At 40.9% G+C, this 22559-nt stretch overlaps 1 protein-coding gene across 3 annotated transcripts; it reads right to left on the reverse strand.

Annotated features, from left to right (window-relative positions):
- Window positions 1-5700: 5700 nt before the first annotated feature.
- ZC3H12D (zinc finger CCCH-type containing 12D) lies at window positions 5701-21527 on the reverse strand. Of its 3 annotated transcripts, XM_061626342.1 has the most exons (7): window positions 21442-21517; window positions 17065-17297; window positions 15490-15926; window positions 12787-12926; window positions 10969-11203; window positions 10208-10314; window positions 5701-7848 (listed from the first exon to the last, which is right to left on the reverse strand). In XM_061626342.1, exons 3-7 carry the CDS (start codon window positions 15789-15791, stop codon window positions 6818-6820), a joined length of 1815 nt encoding a protein of 604 aa, XP_061482326.1. In that variant the 5' UTR covers window positions 15792-15926; window positions 17065-17297; window positions 21442-21517; the 3' UTR covers window positions 5701-6817. The 3 variants fall into 3 exon arrangements, with proteins under 3 accessions (XP_061482326.1, XP_061482327.1, XP_061482328.1); XM_061626343.1 differs by lacking the exon at window positions 17065-17297 and having other exon boundaries at window positions 21442-21527; XM_061626344.1 differs by lacking the exons at window positions 17065-17297; window positions 21442-21517 and adding an exon at window positions 16545-16563.
- Window positions 21528-22559: the final 1032 nt, after the last annotated feature.

Consider the following 22559-nt stretch of genomic DNA (forward strand, 5'->3'; position numbering starts at 1 on the left):
TGAATATTGGAAAAAACTCTTTTTGATCAGATTTGTTAGCAAATAAATAAAATGCTAGTGGCACCTTTAAGCAGTAGTAACATAAGCCGTAGTAACATTAAGTAGTAGTAACATTCTTATCCCCTCCTAGGATGCACACCTTAATGTGGTGAGGGGGTTTGAGAGCATCAAAGAAGCTGAAAGCAATGCTGTTCAGGAGTCTAGACCAAGAGGCTAGACTCCTAGCAGGGTCACCCAAGGTGGAATGGTCAAAGCTGAGACACCAGACTAAGATGCATCCAGACTCAGAGGAAGGCAATGGTAAACCACCTCTGAATACCTTTTAACATGAAAACCCTATGAATAGACTATCCAAAATGCAACACAAGATACTGCTGGATGATGAGACGCCCAGGTCACATGGGACTCAGAGATCTACTGGGGAAGAACAATGGATAAATATGAGTAGTGCTGTGACTAATGACGCAACCAGATCAAAGCCGAAAGGAAGCCCAGAGGCTGATGCCCACAGATGCAAAAGGAGAGCCTGGAGTTGCATGATGTACACAATAGGAACATGGAATGTGAGAAGTATGAACCAGGGAAAGTTAGAAATCGTGAAGCAAGAAATTTAATGCATCAACATTACAATACTTGTGGGTGAATTAAAATGGACAGGAATGGGACATTTTCAATCAGGCAACTACAAAATATTTTATGCAGGAAATGAGAAATTAAGAAGAAAGGGGGTTGCTTTAATAGTGAGAAGTGATGTAGCAAAAGCAGTTAGAAGCTATAACGCAAGGTCTGAGCTAGTGATATCAATGAGACTTAATGGGAAACCTATTAACATAACCATCATCTAAGTCTATGCTCCAAGAGCAAGCACAGAAGAAGAGGAAATGAAGATTTTATGCAGAAGTACAGGAACAAATTGATCACACACCAAAACAGCATGCTCTGTTAATCATAGGGGACTGGAATGCAAACATAGGGAACAGAGAAGAACTAGAAATTGTGGGGAAACGGGGCTTAGGAGATAGAAATGAAGCAAGAGATAGACTTATTGAATTCTGTGAAGCCAATAATTTGTTTCTTGCAAACACATTTTTTGAGCAACTGTACTACTGTACATGTGGACATCACCAAATGGGCAATACAGGAATCAAACTGATTATAATTGGAAGGAGAAGATGGAGAATTTCCATACTTTCTGCGAAAAGAAGACTAGGAGCAGACTGCGGTACAGATCATGAACTGGTAATATTGAAAATCAGAGTAAAGCTCAAGAAGAACAAAGCAATCATTATGCCAAAATACAATTTAAATAGCATCACAGAAGAATATAAAGATCAAATAAGGAACAGATTGGAGGCTTTAATCTTAGTTGATAGAGAACCAGAAGAACTATGGAGTGAAGCCAGAGACATTATCACGGTAGAATGCAAAAAGACAATACCTCTAACTAAAAAGAGAGAAAGACCTCAATGGATGACTGACGAAACTCTTAAAATGGTTAAAGATAGAAGGAAAGCAAAAGCAAAAGGAGATAGAAACAGTTAGAACCCTAAATGCAATAATACAGCTACTAGTACGTAGGGACAAAGCGAACTATTACAATAATACAATACAATACAAGAAAAGAAGGAATGTCTCTCCTAAGACCATGTCTGCTATGGTAACTGTGTGCATAATTTGAAAACAAAGAAAACATTGGTTTTGTTGCAGAAATTTTTTACTTTGTCCTTGTTGCATTGTTCTTGTTGCATCACCACTTTGGGGGCCTTTTGGCAAAAAAAGGGGGGGAAATAGACTGTCTTCAAGTCAATTCCGACTTCTGGCGACCCAATGAATAGGGTTTTCATGGCAAGCGGTATTCAGAGGGGGTTTACCATTGCCTTCCTCTGAGGTTGAGAGGCAGCGACTTGCCCAAGGTCCCCCAGTGAGCTTCATGGCTGTGTGGGGATTCAAACCCTGGTCTCCCAGGTCATAGTCCAACAAGCAGTACATAAATAAACTATAAACTAAAACTAAAAAACTAATAATTATTGCACAGAAATAGAAGAGGACAACAAAAAAGGTAGAACAAGAGGCCTATTCCAAAAGATTAGAGAAATCAACGGGAAATTCAAACCAGGAGTAGGGATGTTGAATAATCAACAGGAGAACATACTGACTGACCGAGATGAAATAAAGGAACTTGGAAGCAATACACTGAAGAACTCTATAAAAGAGATGCAAGGATGACAGATTCATTCACGGAGGAACCGTATGAAGAAGAACCAGAAATTTTAGAATGCAATGTGAAAGCTGATCTTAAAATACTTCAAAGAAACAAATCACCATGAACAGATGCCATACCATTAGAGTTGCTACAGGTTACTGAGACCGAATCTGTCCAAATTTTGACAAAAATTTGTCAACAAATATGGAAAAGAAAACAATGGTCCACAGACTGGAAGTGTTCAATAAACATCCCAATTCCAAAGAAAGGGGATCCCAGATAATGCAGTAATTATTCAACTATTGCCTTAATATCCCATGCAAGTAAAGTAATGCTCAAGATTCTACAACAAAGGCTCTTACCATATATGGAATGCCAGATGTCCAAGCTGGATTTATAAAGGGAAGAGGTACCAGAGATCATATTGCAAACATATGTTGGATAATGGAACAGACCAAGGAATTTCAGAAGAAAATCACCCTGTGCTTTACAGATTACAGCAAAGCCTTTGATTGTGTAGATCACGTAAAACTATGGAATGATTTAAAAGAAATGGGGGCGCCACAGCATCTGATTGTCCTGGTGCGCAACCTATACTCTGGACAAGAGGCTACTGTAAAGACAGAATATGGAGAAACCAATTGGTTCCCCATCAGAAAGGGTGTGAGACGGATGTATTTTATCACCCTACTTGTCTAATCTATACGCTGAACTATCACTAGAAGCTAAAATGATTAAACTGATGTTATCATACTTTGGACACATAATGAGAAGACATGATTCACTAGAAAAGACAATAATGCTGGGAAAAACAGAAGGGAGCAGAAAAGGAGGGAGGCCAAACAAGAGATGGATTGATTCTATAAAGGAAGCCACAGACCTGAACTTACAAGATCTGAACAGAGTGGTTTATAACAGATGCTGTTGGAGGCTGCTGGTTCATAGGGTCGCCATAAGTCATAATCGACTTGAAGGCACATAACAACAACAAGGACTGGGGAGGGCAGCTATGAGAGAACTAGAAAAGATCCTCAAATGCAAAGACGTAACACTGAACACCAAAGTAAGGATCATTCAGATCATGGTATTCCCGATCTCTATGCATGGATGTGAAAGTTGGACAGTGAAATAAGTTGATAAGGGAAGAATCAACTCATTTGAAATGTGGTGTTGCAGGAGTGGTTTGCAGATACCATGGACCACAAAAAATACAAATAATTGGGTATTAGAACAAATTAAACCAGAAGTATCACTAGAAGCTAAAATGATGAAAGTGAGGTTATCATACTTTGGACATATACTAAGACATGATTCACTAGAAAATACAATAATGCTGGGAAAAACAGAAGGGAGTAGAAAAAGAGAAAGACCAAAGAAAAGATGAATTGGCTTTGTAAAGGAAGCCACAGACCTGAACTTACAAGATCTGAACAGGCTGGTTTACAACAGATGCTATTGGAGGTGGCTGATTCATAGGGTTGCCATAAGTCGTAATCGACTTGAAGGCACATAACACACACATACACATGCAACATTCTTATAGTCTGCCAATAAAAATATGTGTGAAGGATTGTTTGCTTATTAGAACATTTTTAAAAATTGGCATTGATCTTGTCCTGTTAAAATATATTAGAACTGTGCACTTGGAATTCTAAGGATGAAGTTTTACTGGATTATGTTATTTATTTATTTATTTATTAAATTTATATCCTGCTCTTCTTCCCAGAAGGAACCCAGGGCAGCAAACAAAAACACTGAGAGCACTATAAAACATCTTAAAAACAAAATATTAAATACAAACTTTTAAAACATCTAAAAAAGCAGTTCCAACACAGATTTAGACTGGGATGAGGTCTCTACTTAAAAGGCTTGTTGATGAGGAAGGTCTTCAGTAGGTGTTGAAAAGACAACAGAGATTATGCCTGTCTAATATTTAAGGGGAGAGAATACCAAAGAGTAGGTGCTGTAACACTAAAGGTCTGCTTTCTATGTTGTGTGGAATGGACTACCTGATAGGTATCTATCAGAGGCCCTCGCTTGCAGAGCGCAGTGATTAACTGGGTATATAAGGGGTAAGACGATCTTTCAGGTTTCCTGGTCCCAAGCTGTATAGGGCTTTGTACACCAAAACCAGAACCTTGAACGTGGCCTGGTAGCTAATGGGCAGTCATGCAATTCTTTCAGCAGTGGGGTAACATATTGGAGATACCCTGCCCCAGTGAACAGTTGCACCACTGCATTTTGTACTAGCTGCAGCTTCCAGACCATCCTCAAGGGCAGCCCCACACAGAGTGCTTTACAGTAATCCAGTCTGGAGGTCGATATTATAATCTCAGGGGGGGGGGGAAGAGAACGAGATATGCCACTTTATATGGAAAATTTTAAGACAAGTCTCTCAGCAATACTGCAGTCCTATGGGAAAGGGATGTCAGCAGTTGTATAGCTGAAATTGCTGTGGTCTGGTTCACATGTAACATTAAATCATTGTTTAAATAAGCTGTAGTAAATAAACAATAGTTTAGTGTTATGTGCAAGCCCAGCCCAGCACCTTAATGGTGGTTTGCCAGCAAAAATAAGCCATGTTTTTTGGTAGTCTTACTAAATTAACTATCATTACATGTGAAACCAGACAATTCCTTAACTATAGTTTGAGTGTGGTTTGTTTGTTTTCCCCGCACAAATCTGCTCTAAGCTACAGAGGTGCTAGCCAAGAGCAGCTGGTCCCCATGCACAGCAGTTTCTGTTGGCTCCTCCATCACCAGTCTTTGCTTCACAGCTAAGGAGTGTAGTGGAGATGTTACCTTACAGGGTCCTGTTCTGTTCCCTCTGAGCTGACTGCATTTCTTTACAGATGTTTCTCTGCCCTCAGCTGCCTTCACTGCCCAGCTGGGGTGCCCAGAGAAGATGAGAAAGTTAAAGGAACTAGTTTTCCATTATGACTTTACTGCTTAAAAAGCCTGTTGCTAGCATTTTACAAATTAGCAAGTGAGTGTGGAGTGGAGTAAATTCCCCGTCAGGAGCTTTTAAAAATGTTTTAAAATTAAAAACCAAAAACCACCAGAAACAGTCAGCAGTCCCAGTCTGAATCCCCCCCTCCAACCACTATTTGCAAAAACCTTTTAAAAAGATGGAGATACATTCACGCATCTCTGTTTTAATATATATCGGCCCTGGGAGTATCTGTCACAACAAATAAGCTATATAAGGGGTGTATTGTCGGTTTGTTTATTTCATTAAAAAGATTTCTATCCCATCTCTCCACCGATTGGTTTTCAAGGCAGCCTACACATAAATTGGTAAAACAATGCAAGAATATTATTTATTTATTTTTATTTTATTTATTAAATTTATATACCGCCCGACTAGCAATAGCTCTCTGGGCGGTGAACATAAAATAGTATAAAAATACAATGAATAACAAAATAATATTAAAATACAATCAACAATACAATAAACATTATTAAAATTAGATCATAATCTAAATATAAAAACACAGATTTAAAATGGAGCAAGCAAGATCAAAACAGGCAGAACCATGGCAAAATAGGCAGCAGCTTAAAAAAGTGATTCCATGGAATATCCCATCAAACACTCGGGAAAACACATATTAAACTGAGTGCCTATAAGATAGCAGAGTAGGATCTCTAGATGAATGTATTTGGGGAGAATATATATTGGGGTGCCATCACAGAAAAGGCCCTCCTGCTAGTCCATACATGAGGAGGGAGGCCCTCATCCCAGGCCACTCTGAATTGTGCCTAGCAACTCTTAAGCACAGTTGAAATATTATCAGTATGGAGAGTTCCAGTCAACAGTCTAGCCTCCACTATATTCTGGATCAACTGCAGCACCAGCCAAAGTTGGCAAAAGGTGCTCTAGTCACAGATGCTACTTGAGCAGCCATAGAGCATTCCTTGTGTACTCTATAGAACACACACAAAATGTGAATGGCCAAAATGCATTCCTAAACATTAAGTGGACATACACCTGAGAGACCAGCCTGTCAGCACTGCCCAATGCACATCCCCAAATGTTTAGCAGTGTACCTTTGTCATTCACATCTTTATTACTCTAGTGTAACACCAGTGTAGCCTTGGTAAGGAGGATAAGTGCCACACAGATCTCAAACACAGACAAGAAAAGCTGAAAGAAGATGGTTTTGATAAAGGAATAGCAAAAATGTTTGTGGGGAAGGGGTTAACTGGGATTAAATTGTAATAGGGAAGGTTGTGGTGATGATCTTGGACAGTGTTTTTCAACCATGGGTCTCCAGATAATGTGGATCTACAATTCCCACCATCCCCAGCCAGCTTAGCCAGCGGTCAGGGATGATAGGAGTTGTAGTCTGGAGACCCAACGTTGAAGAACATTGATATAGGAAAAGCTTTGTAAGAAGACTGGTATGTAGGTGGTCCCTCTAAAAGAGAATACACACTGGCTTGATGATTGAAGGTCAGGACGCTGTTTGTGAAGATGGCAGAAGAGAAAAATATGGGTAAGGTAAGGATGTAGAATATAAATAAAGCACAAGTAAGGTCTAGCATATAAATGCTATTGTTCTTCGCACCAAGTGACTTGTGCAAGCTGAGCATAGAGTTGAATGTTGGAGTCTTCTTACCGTGGCTTTCTGTTGGGAGATCTGCTATGTACAGTCCCATGCCTTTGAACTAATGGCATGAAGTGTCTTGGGCCTACAACATTAGCGTAGGAGGAAGACACAGCTTGGTCTGCTGCATTGTATGGGAAGCCAAAACACAGAGTTTGCTGGACATTTGCTTTCTTTTCAGAAAATGAGTGTAGAGTCAAATTCTGCCAGGTCTCAGTACCAGAAGGATGTGTGTAATGCTCTAGCACTTTGAATGAGCTGGAATTCAAAAGAAGTAATGGGTCGTAAGAACTGGCCTGCAGATTTCCAGAATATTGCATATCTCCATGCTTGCAGTCTGAAAACGACTCAGCTGAAGAAACCGTACAGCCATATTGTCCTATAGGTTGGGCCTTATAGCCATCCTTTAACAAACTGGAAGGTGTTTGTGTGATCTGGACAGCCGGTGTTTGCACCCTGCAGCATCCTTGGAAATTACATATTTGTAAGCATGGGCAATCCCGGCACAGGCTGTGATGAGACAGAGGTGGACTCTGGTTGTATTTGAGATAATGATCCCTATGTGGATCACCCACTATGTCTTGATATTTATCACGTCCTGCAAGAGTATTTCCAGAATGGGTCCTAGCCCTGAGAGACAATGCAGTGAGCTGCGTTGACATGGCTTCTGTGTGCCTTGACTGCTCTTGTGGTAATACAGTTGATTCAGGCTGCCGGTTGCTTTGATGTATGTTTGGCCAGTCACTTGAACTTCTGAAGTCTTCTTCCCGCTGTTGGGAATTACTGTGAAATGCTGCCAAGCTGTGTGCTGAGCTACTCCTGCTATCAATAACACTATTACTTCTCGGACTAGCTAAATGTGATGTATTTCCCCCTCTGTTCTTTATGGGGCTTGTTCTCATCTTCTCTTCCTCTGTCCTCTGAGTGAGTGAGTAGGTCTTTGTCTTGGCTCGGAGTTCATCTGCTACAGAGCGATGGTCCCATGTCAGTCTTTCTGGGTGGTAATATTTGCACTTGATGCCATATGTACATTTTCTGCCTGAGGGGGAAAAACAGAGCAGATAATTTTGCTAAATGCACACTAAGGGTTTTAACTGGGATGCATCAGAGGGTCATGGAAGCATTGCAGGCCAGGAGCCATTTCGGAAGTACTCCCGTGTGGCAGACAAAAGCTTCTTGAATACTTTTGATCTTATCACTTTATAGAACAATTAATGTGAAGGGAGAATGTGATGTTTTTCAGAACTTTGCATCATTGACTGGCCTGGAGCTATTACTTTGTCACTGTATCAGATGAGCCAGAATTGCACACTTCTGCTGACTTTGCATGTGCAGTGAGATGTGGCACATATATTTTTCACACTGTATGACAGTTCCCATTATGCAAAGAGGGTGCAACGTGCAAAGGGTGGATCATACTACCACAAACTACTCTTTTCATTTGGAAGACAGGCAGAAGCATATTATAATGCTTTGCCTGATAGTAAACCACTCACATTCATTCTGTGAGCTTTGCTAGAAGGTCACTCCCAGGAGAGAAAACAGCAGTCAGTCCCCCTCCAGCTTCAGCTGAGAGCCCCCCTCTTCGGTTACCACTTGCCATTACTGTGTCCATCAGAGGAAGAGGAAGCCACAGAACCTTCCATTGTGCTCTAGGAGCTGTTGAACCCTGTAACTAAGAACTAGTGCCTGAATTTACTCTTTTCCTCCTTCCTCACAGTCTCTTTTCTTTTTGTGTCCTGTCTTTCAGGCAGTCCTTGCCCTCAGGCTTATGGGCTTACTATTGATCTTTGTAAGCCACTCTGGGAGGTGATCTCACTGTGGATCCCACAAACCAAGTAGATGAGTGGCTGTGTATGCATGCCTATAGCCAGGGGGGAGCAAATGAGCCCCCCCCCCAGGAGTGCTTTGCCTCCCCTAGGATTTTTTGAGAAACTGCCTTCTTTTTAATTTGTGATATGACAGACAATGACAGCCTCCATTTAAAGAATGATAGCTTGTCCTAAGAACAGGAGCAAATTAAGAAGAGAACCCTCTGAAAAATTCAGTGAATAAGGCAGGGCGAGTGCACAACAAAAGCCTCATCTGGAAGAGCCCCCAAAAGTCTGCTCACTCAAGACTTTCCCTGACTGAAGGTGGATTTTTCATGATCAAAATCACCCTATAATTACTTAAGTGAGCCTGGAAAAAACAGTATAGTACCATGACCCTTGAAGAGTTAAATATTAGAACTTTGTGTTATGGGCTAGAGTTAGATTCCACCCCTTGGACTTTCCTTTGCTCTGCTTTTCAGTTTCTGTTTCAATTGTGCTGTCTACCCAGCCAGCAATAAAGAAGCTTCTTTGTTTGCCTGCAGTAATAAGTAAAGGTTTGTTTACTCTGCAGTTATTATAATGAGTAGAGCAGGATTGGGTGCTTATTGCTAAAGGGTGAAATAAAGGGATAACTTAAAGCGAACTGAAAAAATGGCTATCCTTTATTCTTTTAAAGCAATCACTATACCCACAATCATGGCTATTTTTTCTTCATTTTGTTGAGTACTTGATGGCAAAGGATGAAAACAACCCTAGAGGAATAGAAATATTGCTATGTATACTACAACTAACTACCTGGCTGGCTGGACACCTAAGTTGTAACTCAGGCCTAATTTCTGATTTTCACAAAATGTGCAGTTTAGCATGAGGACTTTTCAGGGTTTCTGAACAGAAAAATCAACCCAGCAATCGGTAAAACATTCCAATTTCATTCCACTATTAGTTACCAACTGCTTAGTTCATCCTTTATAAAGTAGACAGTTAAAAAGTTTTCCCTTAATTGTCCAACAGGAAGGAAAATCTAAAAGCCAGGAACAAGACTAGAACGACTTTCAAGAAGGAGTTAACAAACACACCGTATAGTATTTATTTTCTCTCTGCCATTCCCTAAATTTGTTGTATGGACAAGTTTGCTTTTCAGGTGGAATCTAAAACTGAGATACCTAATGCAGCATCAAAGCCAAGCTCAGGAGTTCACTGTCTGTACCAAAGTAATTCAGTTCATGAAGAATCAGAACATAGTGACAGACCACAGGTGAAAGAGAACTGGAAGTACAGGCAAAGTCAAGCTTTTGAGTCTAGTATTCCTGGAGATCTCTCAAAAAAGGATGACAAATTCAACAGATTAAACTTCATTCTTGTAAGTTAACATCCATCCACTCTCTGGATGGAGGGAGAGTGAGGGGAAAGATCACTACCTTTCCCTGGCCTGGCCTTCACATCGTTTCTATCAGTGTTGGGGGGGGGGGACTGGCTGGCGCTAAGTGCCTTTCCCCCCCAATGCCCCACCTAGAAATGTGGCTGCCTGACCTAACAAGTAAGGTTGACTATAGGACTGTGTGTATGGCATTGAACAAAACCTACCATAAGGGCAGAGCTGCCATTTTGGCTCAGGGATCATTGGCTTTTTGCTGAGAAAAGTGTCAAGAGAGGGTCCATGTCGGCCTAAGGGGTCATCAGGAGGCATGAACCTAAAAATGAAATTATCACAGTTTATTGAACAAACATCAGCCTATTTTCTGAATTTCTTTTAAGTTCACAGAAGGGGTTGTTAGCATGCCGTGTGTTTGATATTCAGGCCAAAACCTAACAGAAAAATATTTGTAACATGTATGCAAGACATAGAAATACAGCATTTTATATTTAAATGCTGTATTTCGATGTCCTGAGTATACGTTGCAAATCTGTATTAACGGGGCAAAAATGGGCAAACCTAGCAATCCATGGCAACACAGATACAATTAATTTTAGCATGTGTTTTATATTGTTTTAAATTTTAAAATTGTGTTTTAAATTTTTTTTTTAAAAGATGTATCTTAAATTGTATTTGTTTTTAGTTATTGTAAACCGCCCAGAGAGCTTCGGCTGTGAGGCGGTATACAAGTATAATAAATAAATAAATAAATAAATTACTTTTTGGTTAGAGTCAAATTCTCTGCCAAGGTTACAAATAATACTTGTATTAGCAGATGCAAACAAAATGCCTCAAAGGATATCCTTTTAAGGAGCTAAGTACTTTCCCCTTAAATGTAATGAGAACTGCAGCTGACCATGCTAGGGGGTCAATCAGACTTTGAGAAGTGACCCAAGGTGAAAGAATATTTGCAAATAGGCCAGTCTCTTACTTGTCATTGACAAAAGAGTACATCAGTAGTCGCTGTTCGATGAACCATTTCCACTCAGGATTTTCATTCTGCAGGTCCCGAAAGTTGTCATTGGAAACAATGACCCCGTCTTGTTCATAAGCCAGTTTGACTACGTAGCGATCATCATAGCAGACCACTCTTTTGCCTTTCATTTTGCGGGATGGAGTGTACACAAGAATTGCTTGCTTTGCAAGTTTTTCAAGGACATGCTGATCTATCATAAAAATAAGAGGAGAATTAAAAAAACACCTAGAAGAGCCCAAGTAGAAGTGGAAGACTGGAATAAGAACACCACCACAGATCATGCAGGGAATCCTCAAAAATGTGCTTAGAGTTTTCACCGTTCAAGCCCCTATATTAATAACAGCAGAATCAGCTGCTAAAATTAAACTGAATGATTTGAACTGAATCCATTTTAATCCCATTAATTTCAGCTAATTCAACTGGAATGTGAACTGGGATGTAAATTACCTGGTTAAATTTTAAGAGGGCCAAAACACCACAGTACAGTTTTTGCATGCTCAGTACTTAATAAACTTGACCACTCAGCTATCTTAATGATGTGCTTAATGGTGTTCCATTTGGCTTGGGATCCCAAGGCAACACAACGGGTCATCAATTTATGGAATAGAAAGGAAGATGACGAGGTAAATTACAATGATATGCTTGAGGATGACGGATATTTATTTATTTATTTATTGCACTTGTATACCGCCCCATAGCCAAAGCTCTCTGGGCGGTTTACAGCAATTAAAAACATTAAAACAAATATACAATTTAAAACACATATTTTAAAAACAATTTAAAACACAATTTTAAAATTTAAAACAATATAAAAACAATTTCAAACACATGCTAAAATGCCTGGGAGAAGAGGAAAGTCTTGACCTGGCGCCGAAAAGATAACTGTGTTGGTGCCAGGCACACCTCGTCAGAAAGTTATATACCTAAAGAGTAGTTTGACAGAATGGTATTGTCACTGAGACCACTGCAATACAGCATAATAGACCTTCATCTTGAGAAGCATAACATTCCATTATGGATTGGTCATTTATTTGTACAGCAGTGAACGTGGATGGATGGAAATAAATACTACTGTGACAATGAAAGCGATAGTCCAAGGATGGGCCAAATGCAGCCCTCCAAACCACTCTGTCTGGCCTGTGGGGCTCTCCCCTAGCCACACCCTCCCATATCACAGCTCTCACTGGCTCTGCTCCATGCCCTCCTCAAGTGCTCTGTGTTTATATATAGAAACACATGACTTCAGGGTGGAATGTAGCCTGGTGTACAAAGGTCACATCTGTGGCTCTGCCACTCTTGCTTCTGGACCCACCCACTACTGGCATGTGGCCCCTTGAAGGTTGTCCATCAGGGAATGTGACCCTTGGGGAGAAAAAGGTCCCCCACCACTCTGTAGTTGATCAATCACTTCCTCCATAGTGATCCTACAATGTTTCCATACTATTAGATAATGTGTTAGTTAGTTAGTACCTGCAAGATCTGTGTGAATTATGGAAATATTGTGATATCTTCCTTTTTCCTAAGAGGAAATAAGGAATATTTTCACTCACTGAACATGAGCTACTAACCTAGCCATTTATCTAGAGTCTCGAGACACCTAGTGATTCCTGTGAAAAATAGAGGAGTGGCTGTTTTGCTGAAGACATGTTTGTTGATCAGTCAGAATGCAAGCGATTGGGTCTCTTACGCTCTGGGAGCAATGCAGCAAAAGAAATGAGGACCTCATCTTTTGTAAGCTTTCATATTTAAAATATGCACTGGAGGCATGCCTACCTGTAATGGGGGTAACCAATCGGCTTGGTTCTTTTCTCCAAGATGGAACAAAGACTTTGATATGTTGGTGACCTCTGTGTTTGAACCAGTCCACCACCAGCTGAATTCCCAAGCATGAAAACACTTCCTTATTTCCATGACTAAAAAAAAAAAAGGAAAGAAAAAAGAGAGGAAATACGTTTTAGGTTCAGAACGTCTTGCTTTACAACAGTTTCTGCCTGTGATATTGGATCAATCTACATGTGTTCTAGTGTCTTGCATCATCACTGATATTCTATAAGTATGTCTCTTGAACATGTGGGGGCAAAGGTTACTATGAGTGCCCCCCCTTCTTTTCCATTCCCCTGCTGTTCAGAAGTCACCATGGGGAATGATGAGTCAAGTCACAGCTAGATATTTTTTTCATGGCAAAACAACTTAGAAATATATGTGGATTAGGGTTGTCAGGTCAGAAGCATCTTCAACCCTGAGATTTCAGGTGTGGGCCCTAATGATGTCACCGTGCCGTGCCTTAGTGATGTCATGGGGCAGGCCTTAGTGATGTCATTAAGCATGATACATTAAGCGTCAACCACATTTGCTTGGAGCATACCACTCAAACAAACAAAAAATCTCTGATTGGAAATTAAGATAGAAATCTTAGCTAAATGAAGGTGTTCTCAGGTCCAGCTGAAGTGACAGGATCATTCCTTCTCACCTCAGTATGGAACATTTAATCTAGCCTACATGCTTCTGACAAGAAGGGCTTAAGTGCCCTCAGGCCAGGCCAATCACCAGAAGGCCATTGTAGAAAAAAAGGAGCCTGGTGTTGTGGAGATGATAGATGGGAGGACTCAGGAGTAAAGATGGATGCCCGTGAAGGCTGCTATTCTAAGCACACTTATTAAGGGACTTATTATAGAACTCAACAGGTCTTTCTTCTGAGTAGATATGGTTAGAATTACACTGTTGGTAAGGCTTGACTAGGGATCCTCTGCAAAGGTATCCATATCAAAGCAGGGTTTGCAACCGCCTGCCTGGAATGTCCTGCCTTCCTTTTAACGTGGCTGCTCCAAACTTTCTTATAGACTTGACCCTTCACTGCAGAGAGAGGTTTGAGAAAAGAGGAGGCTGGGCCTGGCAACCAAGAGGTCTTCTGTATCTTTAAAAGTTGTGCATGGGGAAGGGAGAATTCCACCTTGTGGTTTTTCCCATTACAGTGTTGCAAGAAAAGCTGCACTTGGTTGAATTTTCTCTTCTCTTAAAGATACAGAATCATTCTCAGGCCCTGAGTCTGGGAACCCTAGTCCAAACCATGATTCGCTCCAACAAGCCTTGATTGACAAGTAACGAACAAACCTTGGCTTGCCATTGTAGTTTGTTTGGAGTGAAACAAATCACAGTCCTCGATTTGTGGGATTGTTTCTCCACAGTCTTAGTGGGAAGGTATGAACTGGGCACAATCAGTTTGCTGTGTTGTGTGAACACAACCGCTATCTGCATAATTCAAATGCAACAGACAGAAATGAGATTGACTGCTTAGCTGTACAAAAATTAAAATAAAGCCGGAGAAGCCAGACCAAATGGCTGCCAGACCATTTAGGCACCATTTCACCAACTGGCTGTGTAACAGAAATGTATAACCTAAACAGACAGTTCTATGTCCTACTAGGAGTACACTACACATTTCTATCCATTTTATGTTAGTGCCCTGCTATTGCCTTCCGAAAGAACAATTGAAACTGAGTTTGGAAGAGGTGCTGGGGATTCTTTGTTAGGAATCCCCAGTCCTAGAACTATAATTCCCACTAATCCTTAGACAAGGAAATTATTGTTGAACTAAGGTTGCCAGCCTAGCCCCATTTACCTGGGAGTAGGCCACATAGAATTCAATGGGACTTATGTTTGTGTAGACAGGGTTAGGACTGTGCTATCATTTAAGTCTGTAGTAGATCCTAGGGAGATCCTGTTTGGGAACTGGAATCCTAGCATGCTAAAGAGACACTGACTACCCAGTCTGTTTTTCCCCTCCACGTTTCCCTCAAACACAAGGCTGCAGCTCTGCAGCTGCTCCCTGTTACCACCCACCAACCTCTAGCTTTATCAGCAGGAAGTTTGCAACATGTATAGAAGTCTGTTGCCATAACTAAGAACTCTTATCTCTTTCTGGAGAATGTAATTTTGCATCAAAGCAGTCAGCGGCACAGCAAGTTCCTCATGTGCAGACCTCTGTGTGGCTTATGTTTGGGAGATAGGTCAGATGGGAGGAATGCCAGTTTGAGATAATGGTGCAAATGCTTTAAGTGACAGTTTAGAGACAGAGCACAAATGGTGCCTCTTTCAAATATAGGGTCTCTTGTGAAGTATGTCTGCTTAATATCTCTTTCGATGCTACCTTTCATTATGCATATAGGGGTAGTTCACACATGTATGCTTATCCTTTGCTTGATGATGCAGCATCAATGGATGTAATGACATGTGATCGTGTGAATGTACTACCATAGATAAACCACCGCAAGAGAAGAACTTGCATATCACCTCACTCGCATCACTTCGGGCATGAAATGCCACACCAGAAATGGGAGTGATCATCCCCTGAGCCCCGCAGTGCATTTCCCACATCTGAGCTTTTCCATCTTATCTAAGGATAAGGTTGGGCTTGAACCACAGTACAAGGTAAGAACCAGAGCAGTCATTGAAGTAACAAAATTAAAACATGCTTGCCTCATAGCTACATTGCTGCCATCAATCACAATAGCTCTCAAGTCATTGGAGGGATCACTTTCTTCCTCAGTAGACTGTTTGGAAACTGGCAAAGCCCTGCATGATCCATGGGCAGCAGGGTTGAGGTGCAAATGTTGTGCCCAGTTCATAGGCTCCTCAGGCCTGCTCCCCATCTGAATCAGCTCCTGTAGTAAATCATTCTCAGAGGTGTCTTGACCTAGCTTCTCCAGCACTTGGCATACTTCCTCCTTCCCATAGCCCAGCTTGTGGAAAAAATCCAGCTTGCTCTGTTGTGCTTCCATTTCTTCTCCAGGATAGGAAAACTTGCTGGAACACTTCAATAAAAATGGAGAGCCACCTGAGGTTTTGTGTGTGCTCTTTTCATGGGTTGCTTCCAGTCAATAGAGTTGGTCCAACACAGACACTTTGCATGTCCACTTTAGAGAGGAAACAGAAGGAAAATATGATACACCAAGGAGGTATAAATATGGAAGACACCAATACTCTTTCGTCTTCAAAGGATAAACCATGCCAAAGAGGCAGCTGTCATGGACTGAACACATGCCTGACTCCCTCCCTCCATTTATGTATGCTTTTTTAAAAAAAGTGTTTTAACATAACAAGCAGATACATCAGGATGTCATCAGAATTCTACAAGAAACCACTAGGTAACTTTAATATATCAACTAAACTTTAAAAATCAATAAGGGAACCCATTTTGTTTGTTCCATCAGTCGCTGGCCTGCTGCTTAGCTATTGGGTGTTTTTCCCAACTGGTGTAATTATGCACATTTTATATGGATTAACGATGCTGAGGACCAAAAGGTTCCTGAAACTTACCTATTCATACAGAGGCCCTTTGCTTCCTAATGCCACAGGAAACAGTAATTTGCCCTTTAAAGAGAATGAAGACTGAATTCCTTTCTTCTCAAGCTAAGCTTTATACTGTATGAGGCCTGAAGTTTTGGGTTTTTTTAGTTAAGAAAATCTCATGAGGACATTTAAGAATCCTTGCTCTACAGATCTCAAATCCTATTAGCTGCCTTTTGACTTACCAGGACACTCCAGCCTTTCTTCTGATGTTCTGAGCATAACTGAGCTCCTCTCTTATTAAATATACCCTCTAGACAACCAATAATCGTCAGAACATCAGGTATGTGCCTAAGATAGGTGTGCCAGAGTGACGTACGCACAAGCCTATACATATGCATATGCACAAGCAGTTCAGTCTTATCTCTGATTAAAACCTCTGAAAACAACGTAACTGAGGGATTGCACTTGTGCAGTGTGGTTAGTAAAATACAGATATCATCTCTCTAAATTTGTGAAACTGATCTCAAATGCTGCAAGGGCTTAGCAATAATAAAAAGCCAAATGTTGTTCAGTGATGCAAGCAAAGTGTTGTTATTGGCAACCTGTAAAAACACAACTTCTGTCTGTCTTAATATTTAAAAGAAAAAAAAATTCTGCCTGGGATGTTGAAGTCATTCACTTTCTATGAGTGGTTTGTGCAGGACTTTTTTTTTCTGTTCATAACTGGTAGAGATCAGATTATGAAACAGGATAAATACCTACCTACACGTGTGTCATATTTTGGGGGTGGAGTGGGTGCAGCAGACTTCCTTCCAAACAATGCCACCATGCACCCCTAAGCTCATCAACTGCAGTGTTTTATAACTGCAACAGAGAAGCACCTCAAGATGGTGTCCAGCATGCTCATGGAATGCAGGCTTCTAAAGTGGTGTCATCTTGTCCAAGAATGGTCACTCGAGGGGGCATGCCCAGCATCATCTCGGAGGTTCTTACTACTGCCAACAACAGGAGAAATGCTCAGACAGTAAAAACAGCCCAACTCTGAGGGTGTCTGGTGAAGGAGCAGTATTTGTCGATCATAAGGTGAAGCTCTCCCTCTTCTTGCTTTTATATGTGACACCCACCTACTCTTGGTATTATATAAATGAACACTAATAGCAACTACTGCTATTCATTCAAAGGCTTTAGTGAATGGCAGCCTGATGGGGTGAGAGCCAAACTACTTGTTACATACATAGTTTGGCCTGGCAAATTTAACGTTTAAAAAGCAGCATTGAGAGGGGACACCAATTGACTTTTATTGTGCATTTTATCTACATATAACATATTTGGCATACTATTTGACTTTTGGTGTACATTTCATTTATGTTATCTTCATATTTATGTAATTGTTCATTTTTACATTCCACTGTGATATAGGGTGGTATGTGCGTATTTTGCCTTCAGAGTTAACCTCTTATAGCACACCCTGTTATTAAAGTGCTTTATTTTGGGCAATCTTGTGTATTCTGTCAGTTACTAGTTAAGTGTATATACTCTATTATCCATTTTCATATTTTTTAACCTTATCACGTCTATTTAGACCTTGATTCTTCTTGTTTTTCCAATTAAATCCCCATGCTAGGGTCAGTGTCTGTGCTGCAGCACAATTCAGAGGGCCATTGCTCTGTCACTCTCTTCCCCCCTCCCCAAAACATGCTCCAAAATGTTACAGGATTGTTGTCATTGTTGCTGCTATATCGTAATTCTGACAAAGGACTTAGAGCAGCAGCTTCAACAATGCATCAGAGGTTTTTGCTTATTTTTTTTGCAGAGAGGCTTGCTCACGGAAGCTGTATACTGTGGTTTCCGTCTGGCTTGTACTGTCTTCAGCATGAAACCAGAGCCTTGCAGTAGGAGACTGCACAGCTCAGTACTGGCTTCTGTTTTACAGGTCTCTAAGAGCCATGAGTGTGGGCATGCCTGTACATTCTCCTGCTACTTAAATGGAGAGGAGTTGAATATACCCAGCTCTGCTCTAGCACTCAGAGACAGAGGTACCTAATTTTAAAATTAACCAAAAACAGAGATCAGAGCTCCATCAGATGCATGTCCGCTGCCCTTGAAAGTCTAATAGTTCTTGTTCACTCAACATGGTGCACTCCTTTCCCTTCTTTCTAATTCATTCATGTTTTATTACATTTTCATGCTGTTGTGGAGTGTAAACAAGGAGCATATTGTCAGAATCTCAGCTGCAGCAAACTCGATGGCTAGGCTAAGGAAGCAGATACTGCCATGATGTCCAAAATATGGTGCAATAGGGCCTCTGGAAGGCAAGAACCAGAGCTTCGCAGGAGACAGTGATGCACCAAGATGGTTTTCATGTGCCTAGAGAACAGAGGCAATCTAGAGTTAGCAAAAACCATGCCTATGTACCTCCTCTTCCTTCTCTCTCAGCCAAGGATAGGATGCACAAAACACAAGGCATCTCATTGTAGCTGAGATGGAAAGATGGAGTAAAGATGGAGAGAGTGAAGCCAAGGAGCTTCTCAGCTCCAGACTAGATGCTTAGAGGTAAGTGTGTGTAACCTGGAGGTCTGCACTGAACAGTTTGATATTGCACACAAAATTAAAGTTCCTTCTTAGAGCACATTTCTAGCCTTTGTGGCCACAAAGATAAGCTTGAAAGTGTATGGCGATGCCTGATGAAATATCAGAAGGGACTCAATAAGGGTTCTGTCCCATTGGGGAGTGGCTGCAGTGCCCTGCGTGACTTCTTGCCTCTCCCCATGACTAACAAAAATGAAATACGTCATGCTCTAGCATCACCATATGTAAATTTGCTGCCTCATTTAGACAGGTTGCAGACGTCTGTATTTCTTTTGTAATATATAGCTTGTTACAATACTTAAAAGTATTACCATTTTTACGCATCTTTATATTAATGTGAACACGCTAGGGTTGCCAGGCTCAGGGCCTGAGAATGATTCTGTATCTTTAAGAGAAGAGAAAATTCAGCCAAGTGCAGATTTTCTTGCTTGTGGTTTTTCCCAGGCCCAGCCTCCAAGAGGTCTTCTGTATCTTTAAAAGTTGTGCAGGAGGAAGGGAGAATTTCACCTTGTGGTTTTTCCCGTTACAGTGTTGCAAGAACACCTGCACTTGGCTGAATTTTCTCCTCTCTTAAAGATACAGAATCATTCTCAGGCCCTGAGCCTGGCAACCCTAGTGTAAAGTAGTTATGACCTTCTCTTGGGAGCCTGTATGTTTGTGCCAACCTACGGTTTGGCTTAGCGTGATGTGTGAACCAAGCACATGTGTATATAATCTTGTGTGTGTTATGTAATACATTGTGTGAGAGTATAGTATATAGGTATATTATCTCCACAGACACACACTCCTTAAGTAAAACGAAGCCGGTGAAGATGGCTGCCTTGGTCACTACTTCCCTTCAGTTTGTCAGGATCAGCTAGTCAACTACTTTTCTTCCACCTGGAGCCTTGATGAGAAAGAGCTGTGGGAAACCTGATGGTGTTCTCAAGTTTGTGTGTGCTCAGGGGGTGAAACAGCATTCAGTCTGATCAAGTCAGAGGCGGTCTTCAAAAATTAATTGGATGGTCTCTAATGCTTCTATTCCACTAGCGCAAGAGATGTGTGCTAGTGGAATGGGACTTCCTCTCTTCTGCAGCCCCCGTGTGTCAGCTCCAGAGACCCTCCCAAGATTTGGGGGGTGCATGAGGGCGGAAGAGATGGAATGAAAGTGCTGCTTGCTGTGCCAACAGAACTCTGTCACTGCTACTTTTGATACAATCCACTGGTTAAAAAAATACTGAATGAGACACATTGTATTAATTTTTAGAAGAATCAATGTTTTACATTGGTGATGAATCAGTGAAGTTGGGGGGTGGAAGAAAAGATAGACTGAACAGTTGTGAACTATTGTTGCTTATGAACTCCATTTTTAATGTTTGCTACATTTACATGACCAGTTTGCTCTAATTTCTGAGTTCTGGTCTATATATTGAGTTTGTGTAGCTCTCATTCCATTTTGAAAAATGGACATCCTCTCCCCACACACAAAAGTGGGAAATTAAAGTAATAACCCTTCCCCTGTAATTATTTCTGTGAACCCCACTTTAGGCTCTTGGTTTCATCCCTGCTGAAATTAATTCCTTGCTCTTGTTGCCTTCACCTCTGTCATGTACGTTCTCCTGACGTTGCAAAGTCACAAATTACTGCTGTTGTGCATGGGCACTGTGCTTATTTTGCATACATTTAAGTTAATGGAATTGTCACACTGTATGTTCTGCATTTCATTGCCATTTCACTCCAGCTCTTAACATTTCTTCACCCATGCACTTTTTGCCAACGGAGAAATACGCTTCCTGCATCTGATGAAGTGGATTCTACTCCATTAAAGTGTATGCCATAATAATAAATTTGTTGATCTTTAAGGTCCACAACTCTTTGACTTCTTCCTTGCGACAGACTAATATGGTTCCCCCTCTAGAAATGGTTACTTCTGCCATTTGCTATTCTTGCCTGTCCCATCAACCCGTTTTCTTCCTTACTGTTGAAATGGAAATTATAAAATGCCTTGTTAAAGGGCCTGCTGCGTGCGTGCATGCTATCCTGTTAGACAGTGTCGCATAAATAAAAGCAACAAAGCACCCCCCCTTTTATTAATCTGCCTCTTAGTTCTACTGAAGAGTAGTTGTGTGTTACAGTGTTACAGGCAGGGAAAGAAAGGATGAGTTTCTCTATTTCCATTTCCCCCTTAATCGTTGAAAAAGTGCAATGCCACACTTCAGTTATGCCTCCTGTACATTTTTCTCTAAGAGGTTTACAAGAGGGTTCCGTTTAGAAATAACACCAGTTAAAGGACCTAGTTAGTACATAATGACAATGGGCTGTTTTGATTCCTTCAGCTCCTCAAAGTTATAGCTTCTGACCTGCAGCCCCCCTCCCTAATTTCATATGACTCAGTGGTAAAAAGCACTCTGCCTATACAGTACTCAACAGTATTCTTGGAGGAAGGGCAGGAGATATTTGCAGTGAATAATACAACATGGGAGTAAGGTCTTAGTAAAGCTAAGCTCTGCTTTACTTCACCCACCCAAGTGTGCTTGCTGAAATGGATTAAAACAAATAGTTGGTACTCACATTAAAGTGCAGACTTCTCTTGGCGACTACAGAAATACAAGGCTGCATGGGCCATTGCTGTTATCCAGCAGCTCATTTAGTAAGCTATAGTGCATTTGCAATTGTATTCACTCAAGGAAGTGTAGCCTGTTTTTCAAAGCACATTTGTTATTGGTGTCAACTGAAAGTGCAATGTGCAAATTATAGCTCATTTCATGGGAACATTTTTACTTCCTTAATTGGGCATCTCATAAAATTTAACCCATTAGACTTTGGTTTTGCAAAAGGAGGGGGTAGGGAGAGCAGTGTGCCTGGACAAAGGCCATATCCATTTGGTGATAAGTACAGATTATATTTATAGAGGTACATTTCACTTTTATTAGAATATAGCTTTCTATGCAGACTTCTGTGTTACTCATAACTTTTGGTCTGTGTTCTAGTATTCAGTTCATTTACTATGGTGAATGTGCTGTTTTCTATTATTTTTTGGTATGCTTCATTAGCGATTTAGCTGAGCCACCTTTTAGTATGTGCTCCCTTGGGGAAAAAAACCTAGTCACAACCCTCTTTCTATTCACCCCAACAAGGAAAACACAGCCCTATAATTAGCAAAAGTATCAGAAGCCCTGTGAGCAAAGTGCACAGCCCTGTGGATTACAACCACATCTTGGAAGCAATCCAGTGGCCAGCTAGGTGAATACAGGCTTCAGTCTGCTACAAACTGAGAAGGGGTGAAGTATACAAGATACTTGAAGATGAAAATGTGTCTCAGTAATTGGAGACAAACATAACTGGTCTGTTCCTTCTCTCCTCTTCCAAAGTGTCAGGGACCAGCAGAAGCTAGGCTGTTTTGGTTTGTCATGAGAAGCACATTAACCATCTTTTGGAACTCTCTCAGCAGAAAAATCTACCATGTCCCTTTGTTGCTGGCATTTAAGCACATGGCTAAAATTAGTCTGTTTAGGAAGGCCGTTGTGGGATGAAAGCTTTTAGCTGCTAAACTGCTGTGATGAATCTATTTTTAGTTTTAAGAATCTTAAATTGACTTGTGAGGCTGCCCCTCCAGTTCACAAACAAGAGAACTTTTGAGAATGGGATTGAGATGGATGAGTGGGTAGGTTTCTGGCAGTGTTGATGAT

The sequence above is a fragment of the Rhineura floridana genome, chromosome 4 (assembly GCF_030035675.1).
Source record: "Rhineura floridana isolate rRhiFlo1 chromosome 4, rRhiFlo1.hap2, whole genome shotgun sequence".
Classification (NCBI taxonomy): Eukaryota; Metazoa; Chordata; class Lepidosauria; order Squamata; family Rhineuridae; genus Rhineura; species Rhineura floridana.

What these genes read in the sequence shown, in the direction of transcription:
- ZC3H12D (XM_061626343.1), bottom strand. Translation starts at nt 15,791, where the DNA reads ATGGAAGCACAACAGAGCAAGCTGGATTTTTTCCACAAGCTGGGCTAT. An exon ending in GGCAGCAATGTAGCTATGAG is followed by an intron (nt 12,927 to 15,489) that starts GCAAGCATGTTT and finishes TTTTTTTTTTAG; the next exon opens with TCATGGAAATAAGGAAGTGT. An exon ending in TACTCTTTTGTCAATGACAA is followed by an intron (nt 10,315 to 10,968) that starts GTAAGAGACTGG and finishes TTTCATTTTTAG; the next exon opens with GTTCATGCCTCCTGATGACC.